At 43.5% G+C, this 14,599-nt stretch overlaps 1 protein-coding gene across 3 annotated transcripts in view; it reads right to left on the bottom strand.

Moving 5' to 3' along the window:
* Positions 1-14,599, bottom strand: part of afap1 (actin filament associated protein 1) — a 330,702-nt gene that overhangs the window by 34,618 nt on the left and 281,485 nt on the right. For all 3 annotated transcript variants that reach the window (XM_085961916.1, XM_085961897.1, XM_085961906.1), the window contains exons 9-10: positions 10,579-10,728; positions 9,733-9,944 (exon numbers count right to left, since the gene is read on the bottom strand). In XM_085961916.1, the coding sequence (XP_085818042.1) occupies positions 9,733-9,944; positions 10,579-10,728 (362 nt within the window). The remainder of the gene's footprint in view (positions 1-9,732; positions 9,945-10,578; positions 10,729-14,599) is intronic.

Genomic DNA, 14,599 nt, shown 5'->3' with positions numbered 1-14,599 from the left:
TTCCTGTACAGTCTATTTGAGTAGTGGCTTGGTGTAAGACATTTAAAAAAATGTTAGTGTGCAGAGAGTGCTGCTGGTCGTTTGCAAGGCTTTGGCTTTTAAAGGAAGGCCTCCGAGAAGATCACTTGCTCCCAGTCCTGGGAGCTTTAGTTGCAGTCCTGCTTGGGCAGCAGAATGACATGGAGATGAGCAGAGACAGCAAAGGGGACAAGCTGCTCACAGAGGGGGGAGGAGGAGGAAGAGCAGAAGAGGAAGAAACAGAAGAGGAGGAAGCGGGAGGAAGGAAGCAACTCAGACAGCCTCTTTTTGGCTGGGATATCCGGGATGACATCACCTGCCTGCGGTACCAGTGACCACAACTTCAATTCTCCTGTCAACATTAGTCCCACATCTTACCTTCCTTCTGTTACTGACCATCACAGCAGCCTCTTGGCCACAATGCTGAAATAAAAGCCACCACAAAGCAAACCTTCCAATTCAACTTTATATATCTATCCATCCAATATGACATCAAGAAAACAACTAATCACCCTTGTGCATTCCCTTAGTGACTGTCCTGCATGTGCCTTTGCCTATCCTAGTGCTCTTACACAGTGCTACCATAGTGGCTGCAGCATGAGGGAGACTGCAGATGGCCTTGCAGGATGACCTCGAGGTAGCCTTTGCGGTTACGGAAGATCTCAGGATTGTTATGTGGTGCCCGCAAAGCCACGTGGGTGTAGTCGATGGCGCCCTGCACCATCGGGAAGCCCGCTATCCTGGCAAAGCCACATGCATGCTCATCCTGCTTCTCTCTGGTGATTGGGAAGCCAATGTAGTCCCTTCACCTGCTGTAGAAAGCCTCAGTGACCTCCCGCATGCAGTGATGGACGACGAACTGTGAGATGTTAGATATGTCTCCTGCTGCAGACAGGAAGGATCTGCTGGCGAAGAAATTGAGGGTCACGGTGACCTTGACTCCCATTGGGACAGCTGTTGAGGCTGGAAGTCTGATTGCAGGAGGTGGCAGAGTTCTGTGACCACCTCCTTGGTAAAGCAGAGCCTCCTAATACACTGCTCCTCCCTTAATTGAAGGTAGGAGAAGTGATGTTGGCAGACCCTAGGAGGGTAAGGTCTCCTGTTGAGAGCCCTGATGGCCCTCCTCCTCCCACTGCGCACATGTTCCTGTCTTTCTCGCTGCCTCCGCTGTAGATCCTGGAGGGCGAGGTCCACTGCCAGTACAGCCCCCGTGACTTTTAGCAAGTGTTGTAGTTTGAAGCTTTTCAGAAATAATTATGGAGTTTTGTACTTGCTCGAACACTCGCTGATACCAAAGAACCTTGAAATTACTAAAGAAAGCTCTTGCAGTAGCAGGAAGTAGCTCACAGCCACTCAAACTTCAAAACCCTGTCAGGTGCGAGTGATTGGTGATATTCCCTTTTAAATAGTGTTGCTGGAGCCGGCTTCCTGCTGCTGCATGCCAGCTCAACCTGTCGTTGCTTTCTCCAGCCATTAAGTTCATTGGCTGTAACGAAGTTGGGAGATTGTGCAATGCTCACTTGATGCCCACTCACTGATGTCACGATCTCCTTGATGGCGAGTTCCCCGGCAATCCAGTTCAGCCGCAGCGCTACCGGCAAGACCGATATGTTGTGCGGCGCTGGAACCAGCATCAGGTGTCAGTAGAGCTCTCCACGGCATTTTAGCGCCATGTTGTGGCGCTAGCGTGTGGTGCAAACCACACTCATTTTTCCCTGGTAGTCTTTCTGTAATAGAATATCTATAGGACTAATTTAAAGTAAATTTACAACTTGTAATTAAAAAAAGTAATAGAAAAATACAAAAACTTTTGTCCCAATTATGTGATATTTAGTTTGGTTGCATGGAGCTGATCCTATGCCATTAACTTGCTGGCATTGCCATCACATGGAAACGGCAACGACTTGCATTTATATAGTGCCTTTAATGTAATAAAGTTGTCAGAACATTACATAGGGGGTGGGGGGTGGGGGGGAGGGGTGAAGAAAAAGTGAAAACAAATTGGAGTTTAAGAAGCATTAGAGGCCAGTAATGAGGACACTGGAGAAATCAAGTCTAGACGTGACAATGGTATGAATAAGCGTTTCAACAACAGTGGAGGTGAGGAAGGGGCAGAGGTAGGCAATATTGTAGAGATGGAAGTAAATGGCCTTGGTGATGGATATGATGTGGTATTTGAAAGCCTGCTTTGGATTGACAGGATACCGTTTAGTTCAGCCTGAACAAATGGCCTGAGAATTGAGTCAACGGAATGGAGTTTAGGATGGTGACTGAAAAATGATGGTTTTGGTCTTCCAGACATTCAGTTGGAGAAAATGTTGACTCGTACATGACTTGATGTCAGATGGACAGTCTCACAGCACAAGAGAGATCAAGGGAATGGCAAAGAGGTAGAGCTCATAGGAATGAAAACTGACTTTGTGCTTGCGGATGATGTCACTGAGAGGCAGCACATAGACGAGGAAGGCGAAGAGGAGACGGTGGAGGAGTTGGGGGGAAAAGGAGTTTGAGGAGGCAGCTTATGAAAAAAAAGAAGCCATGGGTTGTTCTTGCGCTCCAGGATAATCCTGGAGTAGTAAGAGGATTTGGCTGAAGGGAGGGAGACATAATTGAGCTTAACGTAACAGGGTGAGTTCTGACAGTGAATGTGTACCAGCTGCACTTGAGTTTTTAGCCTCAGGAGATGGCAGGGAAGAAAGAACACAACTCTTATCCATTTTTGATTTTTTTCTTTGGTTCTGATACTATGCTGCATTCTCTGGCTGAAAGACCAAGGAGGCAAATTAGTCTGTAACTGAACACAAGAACAACCTAGGTTGATCCACCTACCAATTATTACTACCTCCCTTGCTGATCAGCCTTCCAATCTCCTCTTTTACAGGAAACCATAGGAGTTGAAAAATGATCTCCCTTCACTGTACTTGAGATGAGTTCAATACACCTCCAGTGTTGATTGGTATGAGTAGTGCCTCAAGTTGAGTCTTTTGCAGGTATATAGTCACATATCTGCTTTCTGTTCCTTGAGGCAGATTGAGGAACTGTAAATTATTGTGACACAACTGACTTTCCAAATCATTTATCCTATATTTTAGCCTAATCAATCCCAACTGCAAGATTTGAGCACATGATCTAGGCTGACACTTCAATGCAGTATCAAAGGAGTGCTGCATTGCCAGAGGTGCCACTTTTGGTTGAGAATTTAAACCAGGGCTCATCTGCCCATTCAAGTGTGCGTAAAATTCCCACAGCACTATTTGAAGAGGGACAGGGGAGTTCTCCTGGTGTCCTGGTCAACATTTATCCCTCAACAGACATCACTAAAACAGATTAACTAGTCATTTATCTCATTGCTGTTTGTGGGACTTTGCTATGTGCAAACTGGCTGCCATGTTTGGCTGCCAGCGACTGTGCTTCAAAAGTAATCCATTGGCTGTGGAGCACTTTAGGATGACCATAGGATACGAAAGCCGTTATATAAATGCAAGTTCTTTCTTTTTCTTTTACGCAAATTCCCTAAGGTTTAAATCCACATCATGGCTGCATCTACCTCATCCACCTGGTTAAGGCCCTCTGTTGAACTTCAGTCTTCTGTTAGGGATATCTCTGACTCTGACTGCCCCAACAATGCTTTAAGATAGTTTCATCATAACTATCTTTGCGCATGAACCTAGTTATCAGGATCGAGTGATTGTGTTCCAGTCTCTCACCACAAGACACAGGGAAAACTGGAGGTGCTTTCAATTCGTCATCTTTACTACTTGCTTTTAATCCATTTTACAACCTTTAAGGTCATTAAGGGTTAGGTATTTCCTTTTTTTGGTTCTTAACAAACATACTCTAAAAGTTTACTAATGATCAAACTTATTTTTTTCAGTATAAGGACTTATGTAGGAATTACCCACAGAAAGCCTAGAAAACAGCAGCCATTCATTGCAACTCCTACATTATCCTCACTTCCTTGAATCCTTGTGAAAGCATCACTAAGGTCCGTTCCAGAATGTTCATTTTGCTTTGCAACCATATGCCAAAGAAAGCATGGCTTGTGATATATTGTTTAATCCATTTTAATCTCTAACTACAATCCTGCACGCACAAGTTGTAAAATAAATATATTTCAATTGCTTTGAAAAAAGGAACTACTCACTTTATGTTTGATCTCTGTAGTGCAGTTTGACATTTTGGAATTCACATGGACCATTATAGAAGAAACCGAGCAGGACAAACTATATGCAATGTGTTACACTTAACATTAAGGGCTAAAAATTCGGGTGTTTTATGTCACCCGTTACCAGCAAAATTTTGCGAAAACACAGCAGCCGCCGCTCTTTCGCCAGCTGGTGGCGGGTCCCGAGTGTTAGCCATTTTCCGAGGGTCGGCAGCGCTGCGGGTAAAAGCGATGGCCTTGGAAATTTAATTTAGGGAGAGGGTGACGTCAGTCGGCATGCAACGTTGACTTAACGTCACCTTGGCGAACTTGGTCCTTAGCGCTGGGTCCTCAGCTCACCATGAAAACCCAGAGGAGAGGGTGGAAAAGCAAGAGGTGTATGCCAGAAGGAGGGTAACGTACGAGAATACAAGCATCTTGTATCCTTTCAGCCCCGCCGCTGGCCAAGGGCTCAGCCATGCCCCTGCCAAGAATGGCCAGCAGCGTCTCCTCCAAGGGAGTGAGGTGAAGCTAGGAATGGGAGGTGTTCCTCGTGATTGGTACAGATTGTGAGTAATTGGGGGCGGGGTGGAGGAGTCATGCATTGAGAAGTGTGAGAGGCTGGTGATGTAGTTGGTAGGAGGCGGCTTTTGAAGATGCATTCACTGACCTTGAGCAGTGGTCTGAGGTCATGAAGCTTCTTTGGGCACTGGAGCCAGGTTGTGGGGCCACACTGTGACCTTGGTGATGTGGTTCCACATTGTTCTTTCTGAAGGGCCTCCTGGCCCCTGTGGGTAGAGGACCTCTCTTGCAGTGCTGATCCCCTGCACAAAGCTGGAGTGCGGTGTGCGAGACCCTGGGTGCCTCTTCCCTGGCTTGCTGAGCCATTTGTGTTAGTGCTGAAGCACTTTTCCCAATTTTGAGGTGCGGAAGGGAATTCAGCTTTAAGAGCTAAAGACTCCCATTTGTGAATTTTTTTTCAAATACAATTTTTTTTTAAAGGCAGTTGAGCTGTAAGGGCTGAAAACTGCATTTTTGTACTTCATTTTTATTAGTTCAGAAGGCATTGCCCTTTTAAGCAAACATCAATGCATTGCCTTTTTAATATCCCACAATGCCTAGTGAAATCATAGCCTCGCTTCCAGAAGCTGTTGGAAGATGCAACACCACTTCTGGATGCCACATTCAGGACTGATGCCGGGACTAACGCCACCAGGAGGGTGGTACATGGTCAGTTTAGCGCTGGGCTAATATCTTTAATTCCCCAACGCAAATTTTTCACTCCTACCGACGCCACCATTTTCGGCGGCCATTTACCCGCGGCCACGGTGACATCAGCAACCTTCGTGTCGCAGTCGAATTTCTAGGCCACAAACTTTTAGTTAAACTTGAACAAAAGATCCACGGTCAAATTGACATTCATGAGTTACTGATCCAGTGTCGGAGTACACTGACTGTTACAGCTGCTCCTGGCTGTGCCAATGAGCTTCTAAATGAGGCTATGAAGCACTTTGGGGCTTAGTGAGGTTGTGAAAGGCGGAATATAAATTCCTTTCCTTTGATAATCATGAGAAATTTGCATCTAATCAGCCACTGACATTTTGCTTGCCCTTTTCTCTCCTTCATTTGAAGTCCATTTTCTTTGTCTCCTCTCTTTTTGCTTTATAATCTTATACCTTCCTTTCAGCAACAGAAAACGATACTGCCTATTGCTATCCAGTGTAGACATTTCTCACTGCTAGAGTTGCCGACTCAGGTTGGACGTATTCCAGGAGGTTTCATCACATGACCTCTCGCCTCCGTCCACCCTGCCCCACACTCCGGCCATTTATTTGCCTGACACATCCAACCTTGGGGTGCACCGCCTTCCCACACCAACTGGAAAGCGAGCAGACTCTTCGTTACCTGATTGGATGATTCTTGACAGTTAGTCAAACAGCCTTTCTTCCTCATCAATATTTTTCTAACTAATGAACAAAAGTGTTGAAAGAAAATGAAAAACTGCACAATTTATTTTAAAGCTTCTATGATTTTTCTTCTGGGTTGCTCACAGCAGTGTCCTGGAGATTAATCTTTAATTCCTGGAGACTCCAGGGCAATCCTGGAGAGTTGGCAACCTTGCTCACTGCTGGATGGTGCAGCAATAAACTTGGTGCAGTATTTTCAAAGGATACACATTTGTAAGCTCTGGTTGTAACCACTGGATGGCATAATAAAATAACTGGTCAGTGTGCTGCAGTTCAATACAGCACAAAATACACGCACGCACAAACACAAAAGAAAGCTGAATAGTCCTCCGACCAAATAATGGATATTAACTAATCTTCGCCAAGACATAATTCGCCAGATCTTTCAACTTCGGTGATGCCAATGGAAAGAACAGTCGGGCTGGGTGTATAATGGCCGATCTGATATCGTCCATTTTACACGTCCACCCAAGTTGAATGTTCCACCCTTTATCTTTTTAAGTTCTGGCCTGTCATTCTAAGATATGCAGCTTTCAGATTCTTTTTCTAGTATAGAAGTACAGGTACATAGAAGTTAAAACATGGAAACAGGCCATCTGACCCAACCATTGCATATCGGCGTTTACCCTCCACAATCTTAATCACATTTACCCATCCTGTTCCCATTTCCCTTCAACCGCTTTTCCTTCATCCATCTATCCAATCTAATCATGAAAGCTGACATAGTTTCTGCCTCGACCACTAGCCCTGGAAGCGAATTCTACAGCCTCACAGCTCTCTGTGTAAAGACACTTCTCTCACTCTCTGTTGTAAATCTCGTACATTTAATCTTGTATCTGTGGCCCCTTGTTCTAGACCCCTCAACTACTGGAAACAGACTGCTTCTATCTACCTAGTCCCACTGTTTCATCATTTTAAACACATCTATCATAACTACCCTGTAAATTGCATTCTTCTAACGGAAAAAGCCTCAGTTAATCAAGACTGCTTCTATATTTGGTGCATAGACAAATTAACTTAAAAGATTTTTGAACACAAACTTTCTTTGCATCTGTTCATACATGAACATCCTTGCTGAATGGAAAAAGATGATTCCTACCTACTGTATCATGTAGCTGATCATTATTACTGAATAGTTTGCTTTGTTGTACTGATCATGCTAGTATGGCACTGCCATCATTTATGTAACAGAATAGGTGGGAAGCATGCTCACACTGGTTTGTGCTTAAATGCATGTTCTGAATGCTATTTAGCAGGCTACTGTGCTGATAAAGCATTTTCCACTGATACAAAAAATGGAAAATAGAACGGCACTTTAAGATGCTGCCTAATTTGTTTTGTTGAAAAGTACAAATTAAAGAAGGATGTTCTTCCAGTCACAGTATTACAAAGGAAAACCAATATAAGACCACCTCTAGGAGGCAGCCTCAGTGAAGCTGGAAGAGGAGAAGCAGGGTCAGAAGCAACAACATCATCCTGCAGATTTGAATCGGGAAGTGGGAAATCACACAAATTCCAAAAATGCAGAATATTAGTCAGTGAGCACATTGCTCGGCAGTAAGCAGTCAGCAATATAGTGCAGCAAATGGAGATTTATTTAAATGGTTACAAGCAAAGGCTCTACTCTTAGTAAAAACAGGATACAGCTAACAAAAACCTTTGTGGGCAGCATTTATAAAATAAACCTTTATTAATGAAAATACCCTGTAGTAGTAATATAACTGAAGACAACATTATCTCTAACTAGTTTGGCTATCAATGATTTAATTTAAAACATGCATATTTTTATTATAATTTGACTACAGCTAAAGGAACTACTTTATGATTTATTTTTGCAAGAATCATACGCTCACTTTCTGATATCCATGTGTGCTGTATAAACATTGCTTGGGCTAAAGCCACAAACCTGCTGACTAAGAGTTGAGATGCAGTTAAAATAGTTAGAGATAATTTGTATTTATATTCACACTTGGAAGTCGGGAAGTTCACTCTGGCAAGCATTATATACACTGGCAATATTCAAAACAGACAAAGCAGCAGCTCGGAGCACAAGCAGGAAGACTCGCATTCCTTTAAATCAGGAATTTTCTTCCCCCTTCAATGGCCAAATGGATAATGCTGAGTCATTTAGCCATTAGATCCAGAAGAGCAAATAACACTTTTTGTACAGCAGTTTGCCTTAGATCTGCTTTGGATTCAATGAGAAACCATTTGCTCTCCTGTTACCACCCTCCCCCAAACCTGACCTCACCCCACCCCTCAACAGTGTGTTACAATGCTTTCCGTTCGTAGTTCTTCAAGTTACAATTTCAGTTCAAAAGGTTAACCACGTCAGACGTCCACTAAAGCAATGGGGGTAAAAATTGGGTAGTGCCTCCACGGCTGATTTTCCCAGGTAACGCCCTGAAAGGGAGGAGGGGCGCTACTGGAAACGGCCCGTGTCCCTCTTGGGGTGCTGTGAGCCAATATTGCGGTGCTACATGCCGCAGCGCGGTACTGCAGGCCTTCCTCCCCCTTTTAAAGGGGAGGGGCCTGGTGCAGCGTGTCCCGGCACCCAGCTGGACTACCAGGGATCAGGAGTGCCGGCAAATGAGCCCGGCTCATAGAGAGCAGCCGGCACCCCGCAGGGGGAGGCTTCACCGGGGCCGGGGACAGCAACGAGGGCAGGTGCTGGCAGGCAGTCAGCAACAAAAATGGCCGCCCACCACCTCCCCTTTAACTAGCGCTGCCCCAGCCTCAGGTCAGCCCCCCTGACCCCAGCGGACATAGCGTCCGGCAGTAAGTCGGGGGGCACCACCCAATATTACAGCCGGGGCGCTGCACACGGCGATGACATCATCGTGGCGGCGCTGTGCCACACAGCGCTAACGGTTAGTGCCGCCGCTAACCTCCCGCTGAATTAGGGCACTAATGGGAGGCGCAAATCAACCGAATTTAGCCCCCAGGATTTTTTACCATTAGCTTACATTGGAATTCCTTTGTGGTTGCAACAAGATGCCCGAGAAGTTCATGCTCTGCTCTGTGAAGTCAGGACATCTAGAACTAAATACTGCAGTTAATGCTGAACTCACATTCTGACTGTTTTCCTGCAACTATTTCACAGAAATCACAGAAACCACACAGTGCAGATAGAGGCCATTTCGGCCCATCGAGCCTGCACCAACACATATCCCACCCGATTCCCCGCAACCCCTACACCAACACATATCCCACCCTATCCCCGTAACCCCATGTATTTAATCCCCCTAACACTAAGGGTCAATTTATCATAGCCAATCAACCTAACCCACACATCTTTGGACTGTGGGAGGAAACCGGAGCACCCGGAGTAAACCCACGCAAACACGGGGAGAATGTGCAAACTCCACACAGACAGTCACCCGAGGCTGGATTCGAACCCGGGTCCCTGGCGCTGTGAGGCAACAGTGCTAACCACTATGCCACTGTGCTGCCGGGGGTTTTTTTTGTTTAAAAATGGCAACAAGGACAGAACCACTTTCTTTAGTGTATTTGGTTACTATTGAAGCAATGATACTGATATTGAAATGATACTGATGTTTCCAGTTCAATCATTGTAGTTCTTTGAATGTAGCAATACTGCACCTCTAAAACAGCAACTTCCTGTCCATTCCTAAGCAGACGGAATGCCAGTGGGTGTTTGGAATCCAGGCCTGGAATTATTTCACATCCGCGCAGTGGAATAGATGCCATGTGAATTTTCAGGTCAGTCCTGTCTTTGTGGAGGATCAGCTTGTTATCTTTCACTCTGCACCAGCGTTCCCTCCATCGATTGTTAGACAGCACATTCAGATAGCCTAGAAAGATCAGAGCAGTAGAGAAAATGCTCATCCTCTACACACTTACAACATAGCTTCTGGTACTCTCAGATAGAACCCTTCTGGTTTCCTTATTTTCAAAGCTCCTGTAACACCACAGATAAAAAGGAGCCTTATTGGAAAGCTTTCACAAATGTGGGATTTTTTTTGCACTGCATAAATTGTTCATCGATAACATGAATTCTAAAATCATATAATTGGTATTTGGCCAAATCTACTTGGAGCCTATGGCCTTTATTAATTTGCAGTCTACTATGAATGATAGTACATCTACAATGGGAGGCACACCAAAGGTAAATAGGACCAATTATCCAGTTCAACCTTCCTCTGCCAAAGTGGGCAATTTATATCAATGGTTTCCATGAACATGGTTGAGCTTCTGCAGGGGTTCTCCAAATCATCCGCTGTAACTTTGACGAATGATCGGGAGAACCCCATGAGGTCGGTTGGATGTTAATATAAATGCGGTTTGAAAATGTAAACAAAGCATACGTTTTTTTGTAAAAATGAACTGAAACATTTAAAAGTAAAAATATTGTGTGAGGTACCTTTTTGGAACCCCAACAACTAACAAGCTTTAAGTAATCTCTGCCAAGGGCATTAAGAAACATACCACAGGTTGGGATGTCTTCCTCAGCAGAAGAGGTCTGTTCATCTGTCGATGGCTTCTTTTTTCCCAGGCCAATGATCCTCGTAATTTTCTTTCCAGTGACCTTGCTCACAGCCCCTTTTGGCTCTGCCTTTGCATTTTTCTTCCCTTTTCCTGGTTGATGAAACAAATTCAGATTTCTCCTTCAGGATATCATTGTCAAGATAGTGCATGTGTTTCACATTGCAAGCTATGGGCTGTGCCAAACTATCTAACGATCCTGTCACCACAATTTACAATAGGGTTGGCATCCTTCAATTTGGGCAGCTGTGTGTTCCACTCCACCTCACTTGCAGCGGCGCAGCAGGCTCACTGGAATGCCGGCCCACAAAGTCTTTATTTTTTAATCAATGGGGTAAGTTTTACTTTTGCTGATAGTGTAAAATGGCCGATATCAATTCAGCTGCCTATTATACATATCTCCTGATCGGGGGAGATGTATAACAAGCGGCTGATCCAATATTGCCCGATTTACACCGTCACCCAATGCCAAAATTACCCATAATAATTTTGTTTAGAGCATGATTTGAACAAATAAGTGCATGTGCCTTTGGATGCTCATTCCGGCTGTTTTTAATTTTTTGTTGATTAAATTATTCCATTATGCAGTATTGCTGACACAGTGTTGTGGAAAATCTTTGATAATTAATGAATGCAATAAATGATAAGGATCAGCTTCTATATCTGGTAATGAACATTTTTACAAACTATTGTGATGAACTTTGAGAAATTAAAGACTGTCCTGAATGACTAATATGAAATTTCTCATCCTCCTTTCTGTCACAAACTCTTGGGCTAAGTGAAATTATTACATTTTCACAAATATCAGGATTATATGCAAATGTATTGTGCTTTTTTCTTTAATGGAACATTTAGCTGCTTTTCCAAGGAGACTGCTAACAGGTTTAGTGGCCTAACTTGTAGGTAGTGGAAAAGATCAAACGACCCTTGAAATTGAAAGGTCTATTTTCAGCACCAAAATGTCTGAAAGAGTTAAAGGGCTGTCCAACCATCTCGTCATCACATGCTGATGATAGTCTGAGAAAAGGACATTTCAGAGGAGCTGACCTCATACTCTGACTGATAACCTAATGGACAAACTGTTGGGAATCATAGAATGGTTACAGCATGGAAGGCAGCCATTCGGCCCTTCGAGCCCGTGCCAACAATTAAAGAATTAATTAAAGATGCTTACTGGAGAGTTGCCCCAGTGTCCTGGCCAACATTTATCCCTCAACCAACACTTAAACAGATATCTAGTCATTTATTTCATTGCTGTTTGTGGGACCTTGCTATGTGCACATAGGCGGTTGCGTTTCCTATATTACAACGGTGATTACATGTCAAAAGTACTTCTGACTGTAAAGTGCTGAAGTTGTGAAAGGCACTATATAAATGTAAATTTTTTTTTTTCCCAGTGTGCTGCTGGTTTCCTGAGGTGTGGATCTTGTGCTGCCATCTTCAAACCAAATCTAAAACTGCTAAACTCACTAAGACTAAAAATGGGTATTTCTAACAGCTGGTCTTAGTGAGTCCTGGCAATTTTACATTAGGCTTGGAATTGGCTGCACCTACACTTTGAGAATCCAGCAGCACTACTGCGAGTTTTGTGCTACAGGAAAGCACTTTAAAAGTCCGTCTCATCTTTTTTCCTTCAGGTCCTTTATACTGCAGACTTTGCTGATCCCACTTTTGGTGGCTTGTGGTTTGGTTCTGGTTGTATGTTGCTGGGAAATGAGAACTGTAATCCTGGGTTCTTGTATAGCTTTTGTTGCACAGTAGTTACTTGAGTTGAATCATCTTACTCAATTGTATGCAATGGGGAGCCTGCTGAAAGAGACTTGACTGATGTGTACTGTCAAGATTGCCTTCCGCATAATCTGTCAGACTGATCGGCAGTATGGCATGTGGCCTGAGCTGCACTGAGTAACAAATTGATTTTTGTGCATTTAAGTACACTGCTTTTTTTGTGCAATTGCTTTGTTTTATCCAAAAGCCTGTTTCAATTTGATAGAAAACCTTGTTACATTTAGCACACTTTTAAGCTAATATATTAATATTTTATTAGTTATTTCTTTCTCTAGTTAGACCATTCTGTGCCACACATCATGCCCCAATGAAAGGAACACAGGACTGATAAATGACATATTATCAAGACTCTGGATCCTAAAAGGTGCTCTGTACTCTGACATCTGTGCTCGATAGTCAGGTCAAGATCAAAAACTCATCACGTGGCAAATGATCAGCATGAACCCAATTCTACCACTTTGTGAGGGGTTGGATTTAATTTTGATACTCTAGATAGGCTACAAGAGGACCTCAATGTTTGCTTAGGAAAGATTTAACCATTTGTTTAGGACAAGCTTAGACTCTAATCATTTGATTACAGGAGTAAAAAAGTAATAGATCTGACAAAATAAAATCAACTAAGGCGCAGATGGAAAGAAGCAAGAGGCATATGCTGAATTGATAAAATGTCACTGAATACATAATTGATACGTGCACTGTTTCTGTAGACCAAATGGTCTCTATTTTGGCACTTCCTTACTCTTCAAATGACTATAATCTCCTAAAACAATGTAATTTTCTTTCTGGTGCACATACCTTTCAACAAAAAATTACAATCAGGCAATGCATTTAGTAAGAATGCAACAGTCTCTTATTGTCCCAAAATAGACAATCAATTTGTAAATGCAATAATGTAGTGCAAGCAGACTACTTCACTTTAAACATTGCTCATGTTAAGCACGTTGCCTTAAATTGAACTAAATAAAGACAGTGCTTTACTTTTCTCTGTTCAAATAAAATCAATTTATGACCTGTTAATACAATCCAGGGTACACACAGTTGTACAAGTTGTAGAGAAGTAACATCATTTTGATTTTACTGTGCAGTAATGAACAAAAAAAAGGAGTTTTTACTCGCTTCCATTAAAGTTTGTTAATCTAATATTGGCAGGGTTGATCTGTGCCGAACACAGATCTATAGTCCTCTTGGGATTTTATTCAACAACTTTTCTGTTAAAATGTTAGCGACTAGCAGAAAATTCAAGGGGGGAGAAATTCCCTACCTTATCGCCACCTGTTTGCGCCGCCATCATGGCGAAAAATGGCGGCCGCCACTCTAGCGCACTTCTCTGGCGCGGGACTCAGCGGCCGCCATTTTGGTGAGGGCCTTAGCATTGCAGATAGCAGTACTGGCCCTGGAGATGCAAATGGGGTGAGTATGAAGCCCATCACTTTCTGCAAACTTCAACCGTAGCACTGAGTTTAGTGCTGGGCCCTAAGCTTGCTCTGAAAAGCGAGCCTTCAGCAGACTGACAGATGCTGTCAGCACTTCTTAAAGGGACACACAAAACTCAGGTAAGTTTGCATTAAAGCTTTTGGACTGGATTTTTAAAATTTTATTGAAGTAGTGGCTTGATGCAATACTTGTTAAAAGTTTTTTTTTAAGTATGCAGGGAGTGCTGCTGGATGTTTGCAAGGCCTCGGATGGTAAAGGAAGGCCTCTGAGAAGACAGAAAATGCTGGAAATACTCAGCAGATCAGGCAGCTGGAGAGAGAAACAGAGTCCACATCTCAGGTTGAGATGCTGTCTGATCTGCTGAGTATTTTCAGCATTTTCTGCTTTTATTTCAGATTTACAGCATCCGCTCGCAGAGGGAAGAGGAAGGCGCAGAAGAGGAGGAAGCGGGAAGGATGCAACCCAGAGAGCTCCTTTCTGGCTGGGATATCCAGGATGGAATCATCCACCTGCAGTACCAGTGACCACAACCCCAATTCCCCTTTCAAAAATTATCCAACTCCTTCCCTTCCCTCTGTTACTGACCATCACAGCATCCTCTTGGCCACAATGCTGAAATAAAAGCCACCACAAAGCAAACTTTCCAATCTAACTTTATACATCTATCCATCCAATATGACATCAAGAAATCAACTCATCACCCTTATGCATTCCTTTAGTGATTATCTTGTGTGTGTCTTTG

The sequence above is a fragment of the Somniosus microcephalus genome, chromosome 2 (assembly GCF_052327205.1).
Source record: "Somniosus microcephalus isolate GS21.2 chromosome 2, FLI_Smic_1.0, whole genome shotgun sequence".
In the NCBI taxonomy this organism is placed as follows: Eukaryota; Metazoa; Chordata; class Chondrichthyes; order Squaliformes; family Somniosidae; genus Somniosus; species Somniosus microcephalus.
Note: the sequence above shows the minus strand (reverse complement) of the source record. Positions and strands in the feature narration are given on the sequence as shown.